The 22,894-nt window shown below is 39.2% G+C and overlaps 2 protein-coding genes across 2 annotated transcripts; both read left to right on the top strand.

Moving 5' to 3' along the window:
- The first annotated feature begins 6,818 nt into the window (after positions 1 to 6,818).
- Positions 6,819 to 8,707, top strand: LOC132174201 (ankyrin repeat-containing protein BDA1-like). The gene is made up of 2 exons (XM_059585892.2): positions 6,819 to 7,493; positions 7,935 to 8,707. Exons 1-2 carry the CDS (start codon positions 6,819 to 6,821, stop codon positions 8,700 to 8,702), a joined length of 1,443 nt encoding a protein of 480 aa, XP_059441875.2. The 3' UTR covers positions 8,703 to 8,707.
- An 11,365-nt stretch (positions 8,708 to 20,072) lies between these two features.
- On the top strand, positions 20,073 to 22,274 carry LOC148586921 (uncharacterized). Its single transcript, XM_088514398.1, has 3 exons — positions 20,073 to 20,082; positions 21,288 to 22,088; positions 22,196 to 22,274. Exons 1-3 carry the CDS (start codon positions 20,073 to 20,075, stop codon positions 22,228 to 22,230), a joined length of 846 nt encoding a protein of 281 aa, XP_088370524.1. The 3' UTR covers positions 22,231 to 22,274.
- The last annotated feature ends 620 nt before the right edge of the window (positions 22,275 to 22,894 follow it).

Here is a 22,894-nt window from a genome sequence, read left to right on the forward strand (position 1 = left end):
GAGCCTATGGACATGAATGAGCCTACAACTGAGCAAGTAGAGGAGGGGGAGGAGATCGTCACCATGGGCATTTCACACTATCAATACATCTATGATGAATTCGCGTTCCTCTAGTTTGAGCTTGCTGATCAGAGAAGAGAAGCCCGGGAGGACAAGTTCATGGTGGACCAAAGATTAGAAAAACAAGATGAATTGTTGCAGTCCTTACTAGCACGATTGCCACCTGCCTCAAGGGTAGCATCTTCTTCCGGTAAGCAGTGAGAGTAGTACAATAGTCTGGCTGAAGACGTTAAACTTAGCACTCATGGGAGACACCCTACAACATATCCTTTTTATTTCCTATTTTTGTTTTCATTTTATTTTTCTGTTGTTTTTTTTTTTTTCATTTTGTTTTCCGTTGTTATTTTAGCGCTTTTTTTTTCTTCTTTTTTTTTTCAGAGACCATTCCAGCCAGTTTCCCCCATCTCCTAGGTGAGATCTCTCCATGCTATATAGACATTAAGGACAATGTGTCATTTAAGTTTGGGGGTATGGGAGACACCTTACACACACTTTTGTCCCTATTTTTGTTATTATTTTTGAAGAAAAAGTGCATGTTCATATCTGTCTTAAAATTTTTGTTGATATAAGAATTGTGATTTGATTTTCATTGGTGAGTTTAAAATTTTGAACACATAATTTGATGATAGAGCTTCTATGTTTGGTTACTTACTTTAAGCAGATGAGAATTCATCCCTTTGATTTCATTAATACAAGCACACTAGCACATATTTTCTGAGGTATGACATGTGAGTTTGATTGTGTATGTTTTAATGTCTTGGGTGACTTGTTGAATGATACTTTGGCATGAAAAAAAAAAAAATTGATCAATCTTAAGTTCTTCACTGAGTAACTAGACCTCTTGCCTTATTAAGCAATGATTGTTCACATCAAAAGGTGAAAGTTTTAAGTTGGTTAATGTCATGGTTAGTTTAGTTCTGTAGCTTTTTTGACTCGAGTTAGTAATACTTTAGGGTTGTTTACACCTAATATCCTAAAACCATCTGGTTTGGGATGCATTAGCCTAACACTCGTTAAATGAGTCAATTAGAAAGCTTAAGAAAATCAAACATTGCACAGCCTAACCGAAAGAAAAAAATAATAATTTGACTCCATGCCATAGTTTTCATTTTGATAAGGGTCCCAATGGAAGTTGATATATTAAGATAGTGCACATTTGAACTACTTGTAAGCTTCATATTTATATGCTAGTTCACCTTACACCATTTTGAACTTGTGATGCCTTAGCCTGCCTTTTGCAAGTGTTAAACTTTTGAAATTTCAAGTCATTGTAAAGATGGGGTTTATCTTTTTAAGCTCGCCAATGACTAAAAATTTTGATTTTGAGTGATACTTTAATTTTGAGGATGACATGAACTGTGCATGAATGTTCATGGGTAGCATATTTGTTAAACACTCACAATACTTCACTCGTCCTACCAGTGATGTCTAGGGGTTTAAATGGCTTGTTGCATATGCTAAACGGAATCGTGTTTCCTACGATAGTGGAGATAGAGTAGTTTTTGTTTTTGCTTCTTGTTATTTTTAGTTTTGTTATTGCTAAGGGACTAGCAATATGTAAGTTTTGGGGTGTGATGAGTGCTAAAATATTTTAGCCCCTTAATTTATTTGTGTTAATCTCTTAGTTGTGCTATTTTGTGTTGTTTTACTTCATTTTTTGTGTTTTTGTCTGTTTTTAGGTGTTTGAAGGAAAAAACGTTTTTGGAAGTTTTGAGCATAAAAGAGCAAATTTAGAAAAAGTTGGGGTTCGGATCAATCGCAGCACACCTAGGCTCGAGCGCAGAAGAGGAACAATCGAGCGCAAGCTACGATCGAGCACAAGGCAGTGCAATCGAGCTCACTCACATGGCCTAGATGCGGAAAGACTTATTTTTCACTTAAAATTAGGTTTTTCAAACCCTAATTAGACTTGGTTTTGTTCTCCGATTTTATTAGGTTTTCTAGGGTTTCTAGGATTTTCAAAAGCCTATAAATAAACCTCTAAGCCTTTTAGAAAAACAAACAATTATAGAGAGAGGAATAGGAGGTTACTTAGGAAGCGTTTTCCGGTTTCTTTTTTTAGTTTTAGTTTTATTATTTGTAACTAAACTTCTTGTTAGAGTTAGATTGAAGCCATAATCATGTCTTTTTAAGTTTAATACTAGTGTCATTGTTTCAATTATATTATGGTTTATTTTAATTGATTATGTCTATATGATTGAATTCTTCATATTTTATGGTATGGATTTGTTAGTTAAGTCAATTTAGATGACCGAATCTTGAGCTTAATAAAGTGACAAAAGAACCTCGTCATGGGTTCTTGGCTTAATCAACATCAAAATTAAGAATAGATACCATGCCCTATGACTCATGTGCTTGTCGATCTCCATAGAATTATGCTTCTATAAAGAACAACTTAGTAGATATATACCATGCAAAATCATTTCAGGAAGAAAAGAATTAGAGTAGATATCATGCCTAATTCATTACTTAGGGAGATCAATAACTTAAAGTGTAAATACCATGCCCTTAGGTTGACAAGCATTAATTATACCACATGATTGGAACATTGGCCTAGTTTTGTCTTAATGAGTTGGATTAGTGGTGGATATCAAAGCCCTAACCTTTTCATTATCTTTATCTCTTTTCAACATTGCAAATATGTGACAATTTGTAAATTTAAATTTGGAAAATCAATTCTAGATAAAATCATCAATCCTTGTGAGAATAATCTCGTATTTACCGCTCTATACTATCGTTTGATCTTATACACTTACGAGTAAAACGGACCAAGTATTTGTCTATTAATTTAAGTGGATATTTAGCACAACAGTAACATGTATTTCATGGTGCATAAATTTTTTTAATTTGTATCTCCCGATCCTAACCAGATTAAGCATTTAGAATCCATTATCAAATTAGAGTTACAAAGTTATTTGTGATAATAGTCTTTTTTATTAAAGTAATGATTAAGTGATTAAATTTACTTTTTTATTTTTTATTTTTATTTTTTATCAGCTTAAGCTTCTGAGAAAAGTGGTGATTTAACAAGGTATCAAAGCCAGTGATTTTAAGTTTGAACCCTGACTCCGTCAAATTTTCCCTATATTTAAATTAAATATTTCACACGTTGGGCCTCATGGTATCAAAGCTAGAGATCATGATTTCGAACTATAACTCCATCAAATCACCCTCATATTTAAATTAAATATTTCACGTATTGGGTCTCACATATTAAAAGAAAGTTTATGCCCACAAGGAAAGAAGAATGTTATAGTTGTAATGATTGCCTTGTCACGTAAGTCAATGTTGTAATCATTCTTTTACAGTACTATCCTTCCTATGCAATTAAGCCAGGCCTGCTTTCAGAATTGGAACCACCTTTCCAAATTTTAGATCTTCACCTCTAATCATGATGTATACACTTCCTTTTCTTGGCATGCAAAAATCAGCCAGATATTCATGTTAATACTGTATCAGATACAGAACTCAGAATTGTCCAATCCTACAATTCATTAGACTAACGTTTACTTCGACGTAAAATGGTCTTCAAAAAATGATTTCCGCATTTTACGGTGTTTACTTCGACATAAAATAGTGGTCAACGGAAAATATTTTACTTTTAACCAAAAATTCTTTAATTTTCAGAAAATGGTACCGTAAACCATTTTCCGACTGTGAGCATCTCATTCTTAAATCGATGGACCTTGTCAAGACCAGCCCAGAACCTCGCCTGGACTTGATCGGGGCTCGCCCAGGACCCGCACGGGATCATGCCAAGACCTTTCCGAGACCTGACCGGGCTTGAACGAGACCCTCCCGGACCTACCCAAGACCTGCTCAGGACCTGATCAGGACCTGCCTGGAACTTGATTGGAACCCGCCTGTGACTTGCCCGAGACCCGCCTGGAACTTGACCAGGACCTGCCCGGGACTCCGCCGGGACTTGACTAGGACCCACCCGGGACCTCGCCGAGACCCGCCTGGGACCTCGCCGGGACTCGCCTAGGACCCCACCCGGACCTGCCTGGGACTTGACCGGGACCCCGCCGGGACTTTCCCGGGACCCTCCTGTGAGCTGACTGGGACCCGCCTGGGACTTGACCGGATCTGCCCTGGACTTGACTGGGACTTGATCGAGACCTGCCCAGGACCCGCCTAGGACTTGTCCGGTCGAGTCCCGTTGGGGTCCCGGTCAACTCCTGGCGGGTCCCGGTCAAGTCCTAGGTAGGTCTAGACGAGGTCCCGGACAAGTCCTGGTCAAGTCCCAGCGGGGTCCCGGGCATGTCCTTGCAGGGTCTTGAACAAGTCCCGTACAGGTCCCTACGGGGACCTTATTGAAAAAAAAAATATTAAAAAAAAATATTTTCCGTGTGCACGGTAAATGCCGTAAAATGTTTTCGATAGAAAATATTTTCAGGGAAAATGGCTTTCCTGAAAATATTTTCTGACGAAAACCATTTTACGTCAAAATAAACGAAGCCTAAGTTAAATAAACAATAACTGAAATAATGAAACAATTTATATATATATATATATAAAAAGGTGTTTTGAATTTTTATGAAAAAACGATTGTTTGTTACTGTAACTAGCTTTTAATATATAAGTACATAACCATCAGTTGTGGTTATTTAAAAATGAATAATAACCGCAATTACAATTGTTTGTACACCTTTAAGATACTTTGTTGCACATTGCAGTATCCAAAAATGAAGCCCAAGCAAGTTCTCGATTTTGTTTTTGTTATTTTTTTCTTAACTTAAAGGAGAATAAAGTTGAAACATTATTGGAATTTTATGGTGCTGAAAGGAGCTTAATTACTATAGGGATTCACTATCAGAGCATCTCCAACAAGGGTTTTCATTTTAGCTACTCAAATATATATATATATATATATATATATATATATATATATATATATATATATATATATTATTTTTTATTTTAGCTACTAGTTTTTCACTACACACTCAAACATAATATCTATTTTAACTATTTATTCTAATTAAATATTATTTTTCATCATTTCCTTGTCTTTCCCATGAAAAGACAGAGAGAGGAGAGAGAAAATATTAAAAAAATAGAAAGAAATAAGAAATATAATAAAATATTACTTATATAAACTTTCATATTTTACTGTAAGGGTTAAATACTCCATACCCCCTGGGGTTTTTAATATATGTGCCACGTGTCAACGTCTGATTGGTCCACGTGTCAATCCGTACAGTCAACTAACGGTCAACTAACGGATGGACTAATTTGGTCACTTATCAAAACCACAGGGACCTCCTGTGATAAAAATGAAACCCCAGGGGGGAAAAAATAAAGTTGTGAAACCTCAGGGGGGTATGGAGTATTTAACCCTTACTGTAAATTGTAGCAATTATAGGAAAAACTTTTATTTTACAAGGACTGCTGAAGCAAGAAAATAAAGCATAATAACTAAATTTAGCTAAAAAACTAGTTTACACTTTCTGCTCTCTCAATCAGTAATTAAATCATTTTTTACTTGAGCTTTTGGTTATTTTATGTTTTGATTTTAATTTATATCCTGCGATACGAATACCTCCTGTCTCTCCCTTTTTCTTTTTCTCTTTTCATTTCTGTAGTGCATCAGCAGCTGGAGAGCTTCCCCTTTTTCGTGTTCTTTTTTTATTTCTTTTATTACGGTGGTGTTATCTCATTGCTATTCTTCCATGGTTTGAACTAACCAGATCAATAATAATAAGATTCAGGTTATATTATTATCGTATGGCATAGGAAAAAAAAAAAAAAAAAGTATCAGTACCAGTGACCCACCAGACAATCCAGCAAACGTCCTTTATTGTCGGCAAACAAGGTTAAACACCTTGATTCAGTGACGCGTAAGCAGATCTAGCTTTCTCATCATTTAAAGCCATAATTATATATGCTTATTATATATGGGAATACTTCTGCCTCTCCGCTCAAGTCTCCGGAGGTCCCGTTTTCTTATTTTTTTAAATTTTTCCTCAGCCCCGATGCTTATTACAGGAATCCATATTCCTGCCTCTCAGCTCAAGCTAGCAACCTCTCTCAAGAGGTTCCCCTTTTTCTTTTCTTTTTCTATTTTATTTTTGTACGTCTGGATTATTCCTATATATCTAGGCATATCTGTATGATTAAACCGATGGATCAATTGCAACTTCTAATCGGTTTGGCATATCGTTTTATATTTCTTGAACTATAGTGTCTTTTATGCATAAAAGATACATTACATGTCACCATATATGGTGCTCATGTGTCAAGAAGAGTAGTCTTAGATTAGAAAATAAAAGTATATTGAGAAACCTTTCTATAAATAGCATCGCCTTCTAAAAATACTTTGTTTAGTGGATCCCAAGTCTCCTTAATTTTTCAATCATCTCATTCAGACATTTTCATAGATTATATATACAAGAACAAATTAGCAAATTAGTTTTTGCTAACAAAGATGCTAAAAAACACCAAATCAACAAAAGCAAATGCACGTGGACAGACAACTCATAAGATTCCAAGATCGATATGTAAACAAATAAATCACAGTACCACTGACCTGCAAGACAAGCCCTTTATGCTTCATGTTTGGCAAACAACGTAAAAATCGTTGCTTCAGTGAGGTGTGCAGATCTGATATCGATATCCAATCCTATAAATAGAGGACGCCCAATCTTCTCATTTAAAGCCATTTCCTTCTACAATTCGACAAAAAAAAAAAAAAAGAAAAAGAAGCCATTTCCTTTTAACTTTCAGACTACTATATATCACGTACTACTCCTAAAATGGATTGGAGTCTGAGGGACTCTGCCGAGCAAAGAAACATTGATAGGAGTTTGAGAGATGCTGCTGAGCAAGGAAACATTGATGCCTTGTACGTATTGATAGAGAAGGATGCACATGTTTTGGATAGGGTCGATAAGATTCCATTTGTTGACACTCCTTTACACATAGCTGTATCTGCCGGGCACATCCCTTTCGTCAGGGAGATCATGGGCTTAAAGCCCTCGTTTGCTAGGAAGCTTAACCAATATGGCTTAACCCCTCTTCACATTGCTTTGCAAAACCATGCTTTTAATTTTGAAAAAGATTACATCTTGCAAAGAAAACAAGCCATATTGGTTGACCGACTACTTGATTTTGATAAGGACTTTGTCCGTGTCCGAGGAAGAGAGGGTGTCACTCCTTTGCATTACGTAATTCAAAAAGGAGACCTCTCTTTTTTGAAGAAATTTTTAGAAGCTTGCACCGAGTCTCTTGAAGATGTGACAATTCGAGGAGAGAATGCCTTGCATATAGCCCTGAAATATGACATGATTGATGTTTTTTGGTACCTAGTACAATGGCTTGGGCGGGCTTGTTTTAAAGATGCCAAATTGTTGCAAGAGAAACTGCTTGATGGGCGGGATGACGACGGCAACACTCTTTTGCACGTTGCAGTATCCAGAAATCAACCTGAGGTAAGTCCTTTCCACTCAAGTTTTCTATCATGTTGGGTGACCCAAAATTTTACTTCAGCTTTTAGTGTGATATTTTACTTTTATTTTCATGGGTTCTAAAGTTTCGTTTATAGCAATATTTGGGTTTTTATTTTTACTTAATTGGGGCGAATGTAACGCTCCACCCATCAGTGACACTCAATATTGTACGTCTCTTTTTGGCTCTTTCAAACCAGATACTCTAGGAGGTCAAATATTCTATTACTATTCTCGCGCTCGTTTAAGTGCAGAGTTTTTATGAGATCATGCCCATCACTACGTTAAAAAGCGTTAATATAAAAAAAAGGTGTGAATATATATATAAGTACATTTTCATCCTCAGGCAATGTGAGACGCCACATTATTCAAGTATTTGGATCAGTAATTATATATGCATCTCTACTAATTTTCTGCATCTTGCAGGTAGTGTCGTGGTTATTGGATCGTGAACCACTAGTGTGGAGGTTACTAGATGTTGGATCAGTAGTTCATATAAAGAATTTAGAGGGTCATACGGTGCTTGGCATCTTGGAACTCCAAAGCCAACAAACACAGGTGGACAACCAACGGATTGGAAAGATTCTACGACAACATTGTGTGAGGCGTTTAACAACTAGACTTGAACATTATTTAAGATCTTTTATAACAATATTTGTGAAGTTTTACGTAGGAATACGTCGCCGGCAAACAGTTCTAACAGAGGAGAGGCGGAATGCGCTGTTGGTCGTTGCTGGCCTGCTAATAACGGTCACTTACCCGGTAGCACTCAGCGCTGATCAACCCAATGAGTTCAGCTGCAGATCCCCGAGTCCGATCAACGCTACCGGTTCGGGTCACTTCAACTGCACAGCCCGGTTCAACCCTGACAGTGAATCTCGAGACAAATTTGTGGGAGTCTTTTACGGAATAAACACTGCCGTCTTTTACCTGACAAACGTTACACTTTTCTTCCTCGTCCCTCCCGATTTTATTGGATGGCTGCTCACCGTACTCGTTGGACTCCTATTTTGTTGCTATTGCTTTTCATCTCCATTATTATCAAATGCTCGGATTATAGCCTGGTTTGGTATCTTTGGCGGATATTTCGTGTTTCTTCCACTTCTTTTGTGGTTTAGGATGTCTATGTCATCATTCAAGTCGAGATCTTTCTTGAAACATTTTTCTTCCGGATCCAAGAAAGATCTTTCTTAATTACTCACCCGCCATCCATCCTTTTCCTCCAGTCATATAATATATTGTTGCTTTCTCTCTACACTTCTAATGAGAATCTTTTTTTTTTTTTTTTTTTTTTTTTGTTAATGCCAATTAAGTACACGGGGAAGGGGAATTTGGTGTGATATATTTCTTTATTTTTATCTTTTGTGAGCAAATTTGTGTGATGTACTTTTTTATTTATTTATTTTCCTTTCTATTCGTACTAGTGTTTTGTATTAGTAAACTTAAATGAATGTTTATTATTAAAAATATATATTTAATTTTTTTTCAATAATTAAACACTAATATATATATATATATATATATTTTAATAGTTAACCACATGTATTTAATAGTGTCAGAATCCAATTTGTACTTATTTAGGTCCTATATACGCTACAAATATTTTAACTATCATATTCATTAGAATATTTTACTATTCACATATTCCTAAGTAGGGACTTACGGATAGACAAAAAGATGTTATTTTAAAATTATATTCGGCTCTCCTAAATAAATTTCCTGATTTTGTCCCTAAATGTACAATAGGCATTACATAAAATGAGTAATGAACATCTATAGATGTACAGAATAATATTTCATTACAACCAATCTTTCCTTTGGCCGGGTACTCCTTCCCTTTTAGGAGGGTCTGCTCCTAAACCAAAAACCATCTGCATCTCCTTTCCTCTCTCCTTCCACCTAGTTTGCCATTTGGAAATTAAACTTAAATCATGAAAGACTCAAGCTTTTTCTCTGGAATGTAGCATGGAATATTATTATTCCCACCAAGTTTAGGATTACCTCTAATAGAGTTGAAATTCGTGGACTGCTTAGTACCATTTCAAGGGATTATCCTCCCAACACAAGTTCAAAGATGAAAGGTGTTACACATAGACCCGGCGCCTGAAGCCCACGGGTCATCCCAAGCCCACGGGTCAAGGGCCCATGAGCCTAAGAAAGCCCGGTACATCCAAAGGTGCCCGATGCAAAGCAATGAAGATGACGTCGTCCCATGCGCTCTCGGGTAGCCAAAATCCATGCATGGGATCACTGTAAACCTTCCGCACTTAACGTCCGGATACATAGGCAGCCCGTGCCTAGCAGGATAGTCGGGACGGTTACGATCCTGCTCTTTAAACCACCTTGCAGGTACAAGCAATCCTCGGATCAACATACGTAACGGCCTCCTACCAGTCTTTAGCAGTTACAACCAAATGGGCCCACCAAAGGCACCTGATGCAAAGCAATGAAGACAACGTCATCCCATGCGCTCCTGGGTAGCCAAAATCCAAGCATGGGATCACTGTGAACCTCCCACACTTGACGCCCGAATACATAGGCAGCCCGCGCCTAGCAGGATAGTCGGGACGGTTACGATCCTGCTTTTTAAACCACCTCGCAGGTACAAGCAATCCTCGAATCAACGTACGTAACGGCCTCCTACCAGTCATAAAGAGAAGGAACACAAGCATTAACCCTTCCTGCCGTTATGACTAGATCCCGGATCTTCCGCCCGTCCATCATAACCACCTCCGCTTGCTCAACTATAAAAGGCCTCACTCCGAAGGTATGAGGGACCACGAATTCGCATACTAGACATATACACATATTGACTTAAGCATCAGAGGAGGAACCGCATGACAACACCCGGCGTATCCTCTTAACACGTGCTTTGATTTTGCAGATTTGCCACAAGACTTACAGAAAGACAAATCACGAGAGGCGTAGCTCGAAAACCCAAATTCCCCTGGGTTCACTGTGCCGAAAACTACTTCAACAGTTTGGCGCCGTCTGTGGGAACTAGGGAGTAAACCCTCAACAAAAAAAAATATCCCACCTCGGGAACTAGGGAGTAAACCTTCAGCAAGAAAAATCTCCCACCTCGAGAACTAGGGAGTAAACCCTCAGCAAAAAAAATCTCCCACCTCGGAAACTAAGGAATAAACCCTCAGCAAAAAAAAAAAAAATCTCCCACCTCAGGAACTAGGGAGTAAACCCTCAGCAAAAAAAATCTCCCATTTCGGAAACTAGGGAGTAAACCCTCAGCAAAAAAAAATGCCCACTCCGGGAACTGGGGGGTAAGACCTTAACCCGACAGGGCCCTTACCAAAAAGACCGAGGATTCATCAAACATGAGATTTTCAAACACGACAAAACAAGCAAACAAAGCCAAAAGACACAATACAACAAAGGAGTCAAAGGTAACCATTTCATTTAAGACTTTACATCACAAGAAGATTCAATTACAATGGACCAAGTCAGATCAATTACATGAAATGTCAAGTTACAATAGACCCCTGTTTATCTAACTACGCCGAAGATATCACATCTAGGCTCGATCTGGTACTCTACGTCCAAAATGATGTTGTACAAATCACATTTGAGCAATCACCCAGGAATATGATGAACAAGAAAATTACAGCCCTGGAAGGGCCATTGCCGTTTATATCAATAGCTACCAACGGTGGCCCTCGTTCGGTGAGCCATCTTTCTCAAGAGCCCTAGCCTTCCAGAGCCAGTATTTCCTACGAAGTCTCCGACACTTCTCTTCCTCTTTCAAAAATAGCCGGGTGGCAGAATAAAAATTGGAGGCTTTCTCCCGTCTTTTCTAGTGAATATTGATGAGATAAGCCTCAAGATCCACAATTTGTCGATCTCGTGACTCCAGCTGCCTGTCTTTCCAGGCTACTGATAATCCTTCACCTCGACATCGGCTGTCAACTTTGCCAACTGGTTGGAACGATACACCAAACACTGCTCCTATGCCTCAAACAGCAAGCGTAATTTAGCAATTTCCGCCTTGAAATCGCTAGGAGCACAAGAATGAGGCCGTTCAGTCGATGGATGAGATAAAGACGCAACACTCCCATGAAACAAAGGGGAGGTGGAAGCAGCTGATGACTCTGTCTCCGCCAAACTCCCAGATGAGTAAACAGAAGCCTTGAGGAAAGGAATTGAAGAAAAAGAAGCACAGCTAGTTGAATGAAGAATTCTTTCTACCCCAAGGGGTATTTATTGTGCATAAACCCTTGAGAAACGAAAGATCACCTTTAAATGCAGCGAGACATCCCGTGCAGAATCACCTAGGAAACTCAAACGGTGACGCACCATGTGTCCCGCCATTGGAGGCCGTGCCTGCAATAATGATAAACTTCGAAACCTGAAACGACAAATACCAAAAGACTAACGGGGTACTTAATGACCGAGGATCACAATGCATTCCAATCCTCGGCCATGGGGGGTAGGACACCCGGCTACCAGAACCAAATTATAATAACAAGGGCATTTAAAGGTTCGCAGAAATATCAAAACATTAGAATATGCATTCAACAGTTCAGATATGCATTCAAAGAAAAAATACCAAGAAGACCAACAGCAGTTCAAATAAGTAAGGAGCAAAAATCCTTATGCAAAACAAAACAAAATGTTTAAGTATGGGATTCATCGGTATCATCATCTATGAGAATCTCGGGACCAAAGGGCTCGGGGGGTAAATTCGCTTCCGGGCGAAACCCATGCACATTAACTTCTGGGGCGTCAGGAATCAACTCCCGGCCTGCATCGACCATTTCGTCAATAGCAGCAGCTGGCACCTCTAAAAAATTTGACTCCACTGTGGCAAGGTCAATGCCAAAATGATCTCTACGAACGGTGAGGTACCGATAATTCTCAAAACCCCAATGAAATTCGCGGGCCCACTACAAATCCCGAAGCCAAGGAACAAAAGACAGCTCCGCAAGATTACGAACCGCTTTAGCTTTCAAATTGCGGTACCCTTGACAAAATCAATCGCACCTGGATCGGGATGCCTCCAAATCACTTACAAGCTTCTCACGGGCATCTTCCGATTGAGATATTTGAGCCTCAAGCATCTCGAAACGTTTTTGAAAGCCCTCCTCAGAAACCAGAACCTCAGAAAGCTCCTCAGCAATCTTCACATTCTCTGCAACCAATCGGGCAGCAATAGACTCCACCTATGTAACCCGGTTCGCCAACTCTCGACCATCCCGCTCGGCGACAGCAAGCACTTCTGAAGATGAGCGTTAGCTAGCTTCGATTCACTAAGCCCATATTGGGTCGCTAAAAGCTCGTCCTCCTTCCTTGCCAACAAATGACGGAGATTCTCTACCTCGGAACTAGAGTCCTAAGAGCTATAAGCCCCTTGCTTCTGGCTCAGCTTCTGAACTAAGCCCCGCAACTCAACTCTTTCATCAACATACTCTCGCTAACCCTCCTGAAACTCCTTATACCAACTTGCGATAAGAGTGGAGCTCTACAGGAAAGGAGATCACGTCAGAAATAGTAAAGGCACTCGGAAAAGGCAACAAATCAGATATAAACGACTTACCATGTAATGACAATGGATCAGCTTATCCACGAACATCTCTGGAGTCAGTCGACCCTCTCCTCGGGTATAGTCCGCTGGAAGTAGCCTAATAACTGCCGACAAAGGCTTTCCCACAAAACCTGAGGCCAAAGACCTAATAATCGGAGAACTCCTCCCGGAATGCCCCCCTGATCGGCTGCCCTCGGTATACAGGAGGCTAATAAGAAGGCCCAACCGGCAGGTCAACCGGGTTATCCTCGGAAGGAGAGGTAGTACAAGTCTCATGACGAGCGGCCATTGGTTCCCCCGATTCTCGAGGTCGCACTTCCAAAGGCACTATGTGGAAGGGAGCAGCCTCCATTGCAGGAATAGACAATGACGCCTCGCTCGACCCACAGGGAGGACAAAAAGTTATCGGCATAGAATCAGACCAAACAAAAGACAATACATCCAGGAGGTCCCGCGACTTGTCCGCTCGTCCTTTCTTCGAAAGGGGTTCGAAGGGTGCCTTACCCCTATCAACCTTCCTCTTCAATACTAGCGGGTCCATCGCAGACTCGGGAGCCGACGAAACCTGGCCCTGACCATGAGAACCTGATGGCTTGGAGGCTGGACACAAATCCTTTGAAGCGGATGTCGCAGTCACAAATGACCTCCCCGAAGAAGAGACATTCTTGTGCGCTCGACTCTTCTTGCTCGGAGCCCGAGCAGGCGACTTCGAAACCGCCTTGTCACTAGCTGGATTGGATCTCTTAGGGCTCCTCTGACGATCCCAGACAACTTTATCCACCGGAATCTTGTACCCCAAGCACTCCCGAAGAGTGGAATCATTAACGATGCTACCAAAAAGCATCCGATTTGGATTCTCGGGGAGCTGAGAATACTCCAAGATATGGTTAACTCGGCCTTGCTGCTCTGGGCTTAGCGCAAGACATTCTTTCCCTGCAGTAGAAAGGGAAGTAAGAACGTATGAGGAAGGGTAAAGGAGAAAATGGAAGAACCGAAAAATACTTAAAGCTTTCTAGAAAGACTCCCCATTCCCGAGGAACAGAATGCTGAACGGGTAAAACCTTGGACATCGACGCCTCCCAAGTCCCGGATATGTAAAAGAACTGCTCCGCCCACTGCTTGTTGTTGGAGAAAGTTTTTCCAACCTCGATAAATTGGTTCTTCTCGTGAACCATGAAGGTAATTGATGCAGATATAGTTTAGAACGGCTTATCTTATCTTATCCTATTTTACATTTCAGTCTTTTGTTTAAACTAGGTTTCTTTGTTAGTTTGTTATTCTATCTTATCTTTTAGTCATTCATTTTGAATTAGGTTCTTTGTTAGTCTTCTATTTGGTTTAGTCTTCTTTCATAGACTTCTAAACCAACTTTATTTCATTGTTATTTTAGGGCTAGGAGTCTTGGGCTATAAATATATGCTTATAGCCTTTAACAATTCAGTTGTTGATTATTATTGATTTTGATTAATGAGAATACTCAGAGTTGAGTTTATTCTTCTTTTCCTTTAAACTTTAGAGAGTATTAAAAGAATTCTAAGATCATTGATAGAGTTAAGAGCTAGAATTAGTTATCCGCTGCTTTATTGTTGTTCTTCGCTGCAGCCTACTAAGTCATACTGCATTAGTTGGTATCAGAGCTCCAGTTTTCTTTCCATGAATGGGGAGGAGCGACCGTCTGGCAGACATGAACAAGGTGCACGTGCGCACGGAGACAGCACGTAAGGAGCAACCGGCGATTCGTTTGCAGCACATGGAGGAGAGGTTTGATGGTCTAACCGTGCAGAAGGAGGGCCGTGCGTGCACCTAACACGGGGTCCCTACCGATCACTTGGCTGACATGGATGGTCCGAGCGTTTGTCGTCGTCAACCAAAACCAAGATACGCAGGGGAGGAAGACAAATTTATTGTCAAGGGTGAACCTGTCAATCCTTATGCGGGGCACGGAGTGCGGAAGGAATTTCCATTGACACAAGCCCTTGCTATATCACGGGACGTAGGCGTCAAGTTCGACACCCAGAAAGAAAAAATAGAAAATTCCTACAAAAAAAAAAGGTGTCTTGGGAGATGGCGGAGGTCAAGCATCAATCGGTATCCCAATACATTGGAGGTACATACCGACAACTTCAGACTACATGCACCATGCGAGGCAAGGTGGCCAAGCTTGTCATCAATCCAAAGAGTGGTATGAATGTAGTCTCAGAGGAAGTGGTTCGGAAGCTAGGGCTTGAGACCAAGAGACATCCTACTCCCTATCGGTTGGAATGACTCACGAAAGGAAACAAGGTAACAATTTCTAAACGTTGTCTAGTGTCTTTTTCTATTGGAGCTAAATATGTGGATCATGTGTGTTGTGATGTGGTTGACATGGATACGTGTCACCTATTGTTGGGAAAGCCATGGAAATATGATAGAGCTGCTATCCATGATGAAACAAAGAACACGTACAACTTCATGTTTAGTAAAACCAAATTGAAGTTGTTACATAGCCAATGGGCGGAGCCAAAACCTTCACAAGGGGATGATCAATCCTTTGTAGCCAAGCAGAAGTTGACGGACAAGGAAAGCAGCATCAAGGGAGAGGTGCCGGGGCCGATAAAGGAGCTGTTGGGAAGATTTGTCGACGTGGTCGGAGCAGAATTACCAAAAGCAGGGCCATCATTGCGAGAAATGTCAACCTCAACTTGATTTAGATCCGGGGTCTAATGTTCCTATTCATCCGCACGACATCAAGAGTCCTAAAAAGCTTGAAGAATTGGGGGTACAAGTGGAAGAGGTAAACCTTTCAGAGAGTATCGCAATTTTTCATGAAGAAGAGGAACCCTTGGAAGAGGTAAGTCTTTCGGAGAGTTTTGCAACTTTCATAGCGAAGAGGAACCCTTGGAAGAGATAAATCTTTCGGATAGTTTTGCACTTTTTGACGACAATTCTACATATCATGTGCCTGATAAGAGCCCCGAAGATAAAGTCTTCAATTTTAGTATTGAGCCAATTGACTATGTTGATTTCATTGGGATAGATGCTATTTTATTAAATTATTCTAACCAAAATTGTGATGAGATCTATATGGTGGAGAAGACTTTTCTATCGAAGATTGAAAGGGTCTTTATGAGTTCTTTGGGGATTCTTATGGCTTGTGGGAAGAGCAAAGCACGAGAGAAGCATGACAAGTCTACACAGCAAAGGGGTGTGTGGGGATTTCACGACAAACATTAAGGTACTTCGATGATGAGAAGCGTCACGCTTATTGTGGAATGTTACCTCATCTTGATCTTGAGGAACGGCGAGTAGAATGAGTTGATTGGGCATCCGAAGGACCATGGAAAGAATCAGCCGAATTTGAGAACGAATTCTCTCCAACGTAGGAAGAATGATGCAGATATAGTTTAAAACGACTTATCTTATCTTATCCTACTTTACATTTCAGTCTTTTGTTTAAACTAGGTTTCTTTGTTAGTTTATTATTCTATCTTATCTTTCAGTCTTTCATTTTGAATTAGGTTCTTTGTTAGTCTTCTATTTGGTTTAGTCTTTTTTCATAGACTTCTAAACCAACTTTATTTTATTGTAATTTTAGGGCTAGAAGTCTTGGGCTATAAATATATGCTTATAGCCTTTAACAATTCAGTTGTTGATTATTATTGATTTTGATTAATGAGAATACTCAGAGTTGAGTTTATTCCTCTTTTCCTTTAAACTTTAGAGAGTATCTATTGTTTTTAGAAGAATTCTTAGATCATTGATAGACTCAAGATCTAGGATTAGTTATCTGCTGCTTTATTGTTGTTCTTCGCTGCAGCCTAATAAGTCACGCTGCATCAGTACTCGTCTCGGAAGTAGGGTAAAAATGGGGCCCAAATATATTAAAAAATTCGGGGATTGATAGGGTCTTTCCCGAGAACATAGAAGGCCACAATAGGAGAGTGGCCATGAAATAACACCAGCCGTTCGGCATAAGTTGTGTAGGTGGTACCCCCAAAAAGGACAATATCTCCCTCACTATAGGAGAGAAGGGCAAACGAACTCCCGCCATGAACATACGCTCATGAACCCAGATTTCCCCATGACCACTGACCATTCTAGTTGAGCCATCAGGAAAATACAGCGAAACGGATGAGGGTATGTCATAGTTATGGCAAAGCACCCTCTCATCCTCCACCGAGAAGTAGGATCTTTGCCGGCGCACAAAGTCTAAACGCAAAGATGAAGGAGATCCTTCACCAATCGAACGCACTCTAGTTGAAGAGCTGCCTGAATGGCGAACCAAAGGAATCTCCGATGATTGCTCATTGGCGATTTCGTCAACCTGAATTGGAAGCTTATGAGAAGACATGACCACTGGAAAAATCAAATGCTCTAAAGATTTGAGAAACGGATGAAATCTAAAAGGCTTGAACGACGAAGATCGGTGGCGAAACCTTTATAGGGAAGAAAACTCAGACAAGGTGCAAGGCATTTAATGCAAGAACATCATGAGCCTCCAATCACGCCTGAACCGAAGAGACTCGAGCCAACTTTCCCTTCAAAAAATGCAACCATAGGCACCGATTCACACATCAGAATTCGTTTCGTCAGTTTTGGAATCACATCTAGTAGAATATGTGGACAAGCGACGAAGCATTTGTGTGAATAAGGACAAAAGATTTGAAAACCGTAAGATTGCAACAAATCTTGAAATATCCGGGACATGCGAATGTCAGGTTCCATAAATAGTTAAGACGCCAAGAAAAACGGCTACAGGGAACCGGGCATGAAAAGACACTTGAATGGTCCACCCTAGAAAAAAGAACACCAACAGAAGATCAAGGGTTTGAATTCTCTCCTCCCAAAGTCTCGGCAGGAGGAATTTGGGGGGTAACTGTTACACATAGACCCCGCGCCAGAAGCCCACGGGTCATCCCAAGCCTATGGGTCAAGAGCCCATGAGCCTAAGAAAGTCCGGTACATCCAAATGGGCCCACCAAAGGCCCCGGATGGAAAGCAATGAAGACAACGTCGTCCCATGCGCTCTCGGGTAGCAAAATTCCAAGCATGGGATCACTGTGAACCTCCCGCACTTAACGTTCGGATAAATAGGCAGCCCGCGCCTAGCAGGATAGTTGGGACGGTTACGATCCTGCTCTTTAAACCACCTCGCAGGTATAGGCAATCCTCGGATCAACGTACGTAACGGCCTCCTACTAGTCATAAAGAGAAGGAACACAAGCATTAACCCTTCCTGCCGTTATCACTAGATCCCAAATCTTCCTCCCGGCCATCATGACCACCTACGCATGCTCAACTATAAAAGGCCTCACTCCGAAGGTATGAGGAACCACGAATTCATATACTTGACTTATACACATACTGACTTAAGCATTGGAGTAGGAACTACCGGCCAACACCCAGTGTATCCTCTTAATGCATGCTTTGATTTTGCAGATTTGCCACAAGACTTATAGAAAGACGAATCACGAGAGGCGTAGCTCGAAAACCCGAATTCCCCTGGGTTCACTGTGCCGAAAACTACTTCACCAAAAGGCTTAGAGGTTTGTCGAGATGAGCCGACAGCTAGGGGATACTTTCGATATGGCTAAATTAGTATATTTCTTAAGATAAAAAGACTCTTGATTGATTATGGAGTCCTTAGAGCATAGTGCATAAAACTTGTTGTGTCTTTGATATATAGGACCTTCCTTTTTATACTTGCTCACCTACATAATTGGATTTTTTTTTTTTTGTTTTTTAAGATGTTCTCACAAGAGGAGGAGGGGGGATTCGAACTAGTGACCTCCGCTTTATTAGGCGTGATCCCCAACCGATTGAGCTACCTCTTGGAGACCACCTATCTAATTGGATTATTTCACCGATTGCACGAAAAATGTATTTTGCATTTAATTTGCATAATAAATACGATTGAGCTACCTCTTTAATAGTGGATATTATTGGGAAGACCTGTAATATAAATGTATATCTCTTGTATATGTTAATTATTATATCTATTTTTTAAAATCAATCATTAGGACTCATACAGATTCAATGGTTGATTATAGTTTTGTTATAATGACATGGCAGTTGAGGTAAGTGTTATCTAAGGGCTAGGGACAAGGATCCTCTCAATTTCAATTAAAATAAATTTTCTTTATTTAATGTCATGATTTAAAGTTGGTACATTTAAAATAGATCTAAATTGTTAGATAGATCAACTTTAAATCTTGACTATAAAATAAATAATATTGATTTCATTTGAAATAGAGAGGATCTCATACCATTCATTATGCAGTGTATCTCAAAGGGATTAAGAATTTAATGTTACGGTCAAGTTTTTAGAATTGCAATTTAGGTAGCCTGGTCCAGTTGGATGTGGCACACAGGCTTAACCCAAGTTTTCAAACCTTGAGTCCCAACCTACCCAAGCCTGGTCTTCAACTTGTACAACTAAAAGGGAGCCCAGAGGTTTTTTATTGGACTCGGGCTACTTACCTTGGGTTAGGTTAGGTTGATCTCTAGATTGGGTTAGGATACAACTCTATGCTATAAATATAATTGGAAAAGTACCCTTCATTCTAAACTTTCAGCTGAAGCAATGTTCTTCAAAACTATCAGAAAATAAAAATAAAAAATAAAAAATAAAAAATAAAAATATTAGAATTAATCTTATATCAGGAGACTTAAGTTGGCCCACATGTCACATATATTATATGTATATAGTATCTTATTTAAATATAAATTTTATTAAACTAAAAACTTTGGGTAATTAATGTACAGTTAACTACTAAAGGTGAAAAGGTGTTTTATTTTTCACCAAGTGTTGTCTCCCTTGATGGAAGGAAGCAACGTAAGATAAATGGATAGGGGTCTTGGCCTATATAAAAGACAAGCTTGTGATATCCATCGATCACAACTTTTTAACGTGAAAAACAGATAGGCCAAAAATCCTTATCTATCACTCTCCAACAAAAGTGAGGGTTCTAGGATTGCAAATTGAGGGTTCTGGGATTGTGAATTCTACAAACGTTCAACGAGTATTCAATTCAAGTGCTTAAACAACAATGGCCAGAGGTTAGTATTTCTTTTATGTTTATATAATTTTCTCCCAAATTTCTTACATTAGTGGTATCAGAGCCAGATTCTGTGCCATGTTGTTTAGTATCAATCTGTTGAATTTTAGTAGAATGATTGAATGTTTGTATTAGGAATATGGTTGTTGTGAGATTTTTGTTTTGGGTTTCAAGTTTCATAATGGGTATGGTTTCATGGTTTGGCCGATCTTTAAAATTTAATGTTTGTGATGCTTTAGTGGTTTTAGAAGATTAATCTTGTTGTTTTTTATTGTGCAAAATACTCTATTTTTACAATTTTGGAATCATTAAAAAACAAAGATTAAGATTTTCGGCCATTCCATTTTTCTTTAAAACAATGATTTCTTTTCATTGTTTTTGAATACCCATATGTTTCCAAACCCATAAATTAGTAGTCTTGATGATTCCGAACCAAAACCATGTTATAAAATCGGGTTTCAGTGCGAAAATTTGATGAAAAATGAGAAAACCCGTTTTTAGACCCGTTTAGGGTGAGACCCGACCCAGATCCGTTTTTCAGACCCGGCTGAAGGTAGGGGATGAAGTTCCCTACCGAATGCAGCCCACTCGCGTACTGGGCGCGTCCAGTACACGCGCCACTTAAAAAAAAAAAAAAATTTCCCACAACTAATGGGGAGTTGCCAGCAGTGGGATTCGAACCCCACAGTACTTGGTTTGGCATAGCCGACTTTACCATCAAGGCATGTGTTGTTTTGGTTTGATATACATTTACTTATTTATATATACAATGTTATGCCATTATGAAATTACAGATTTAATGATGGAAAGTGCCTTTTATTGTGCATTAAGAATAGCCACAGCATCTTAAAAACATAATGATGTGAAATTTTTATAATGGCATTTCATATTGCAATTAAGTTGTCATAGTAATTACTTTGCCCTACAGGGAAGTGATCATTTTATATGACTTAATTAGAATAAAACAGTAAAAAAAGGTTATTAGAAAAATTGGATACCTAATACCCACAGGTGCAGGATCTATTTTTCCTTAAGCATTTACAAAATTTACTAGTCTTATTATGAAGATATACAAACAAATCTTATGCATAATACGATCTTTACCTACAGGGAGATTTTGATTTGTTTATGAATTTGACATTGGTTGATTCATACTATAGTTTGTGTTTATTTCAAAGCGTTAATGCCTATTCTTGGTTATTGCAGCTACTGTTTCATCTGTTTTAAATAATGAATCTTCTCATATTCCATTTTTAAATGGAGATAATTTTTCGGACTGGAAAGACAAAATTCTCTTGACATTAGGGTGCACAGACCTAGACTTTGCATTACGTGTGGATGAACCACCCGTGCCCACTGAAACAAGTTCGTTAGTAGAAAAAACTACATATGAAAAGTGGGAGCGGTCAAACCGATTAAGTCTAATGCTCATTAAGTCACATATTAGTAAGAGCATTAGAGGTTCAATTCCTCCACGTGATAAGGTAAAGGACTACTTAAAGGCCATTGAAGAACAATTTGTTAGTTCTGATAAGGCATTAGCTAGCACTCTAATGAACAAGTTGTCAATTATGAAACATGACAAATCTAGGAGTGTGCGTGAGCACATAATGGAGATGAGGGACATTGCTGCACAACTTAAGTCCTTAGAAATTGAGATTTCAGAGTCATTCCTTGTCCATTTCATACTCAATTCTCTCCCTGTTGAATATGGACCATTTAAGATTTCTTACAACACACATAAGGAAAAGTGGTCCATTAATGAACTTCTAACAATGTGTGTACAAGAAGAGGAGAGGTTGAAACACGAAAATTTGGAGAGTGCACATTTTGTGACTCATAAAAAGGGCAAAGGGAAAAAGGGCAAAGGTGCTGAAATTAAATGGAAGAAGGATGGGCAAGCATCATTCAAGCCTTATGGAAATAAAGATGCATGTTTCTTCTGTAAGAAAAAGGGGCACAAAAAGAAGGATTGCCTAAAATACAAAAAATGGCTCGAGAAAAAAGGTAATCTCTATTCTCTAGTGTGTTATGAATCTAACTTCATAGATACTCATCATAATACATGGTGGATTGATTAGGGTACTACAATTCACGTTGTCAATATCATGCAGGGATTTCTCAGCCTAAGGAAACCGATGGGAAGTGAACAAGGCATCTATTCAGGAAATGGGATGCGTTCGCATGTCGAGGCTATAGGAACCTTTAGACTTGTTTTAGAAAATGGATATATTTTAGACCTTGCAAACACCTTTTATGTTCCTTCATTTTCAAAAAATTTAATTTCTATATCTAAACTAGTACAGTTGGGGTTTGAATTTAATTTTATTGGGTCCAATGTCTATTTGTTTAAAAACTCTACAGATGTTGGCTCAGGAATCTTAGTCAATGGTTTATATAAATTAAATTTAGATCCTATTTATGAACAAAGTCTCTTAACTATGCATGATATTGGCAGTAAACGCAACATTATTGATGAGTCATCCTCTATGTTATGGCATAGGAGATTGGGACATATCTCCATAGAGAGAATCAAAAGACTAATAAATGATGGAGTCCTTAAGGCTCTAGATTTTTCAGATTTTGGTACTTGTGTGGATTGCATAAAAGGAAAGCAAACCAACAAGACCAGTAAAGGTGCCAAGAGGAGTGAAGAAATACTTGGAATCATACACACGGACATCTGTGGACCATTTAGTACCCCATGTTTGAACGGTCAGAGATATTTTATCTCATTTATTGATGACTATTCACGGTTTATGTATCTTTACCTCCTTTTTAATAAGTCTGAAGCACTAGATGCTTTCAAAACA

The sequence above is a fragment of the Corylus avellana genome, chromosome 3 (genome assembly GCF_965113065.1).
Source record: "Corylus avellana chromosome 3, dhCorAvel1.hap1.2, whole genome shotgun sequence".
Classification (NCBI taxonomy): domain Eukaryota; kingdom Viridiplantae; phylum Streptophyta; class Magnoliopsida; order Fagales; family Betulaceae; genus Corylus; species Corylus avellana.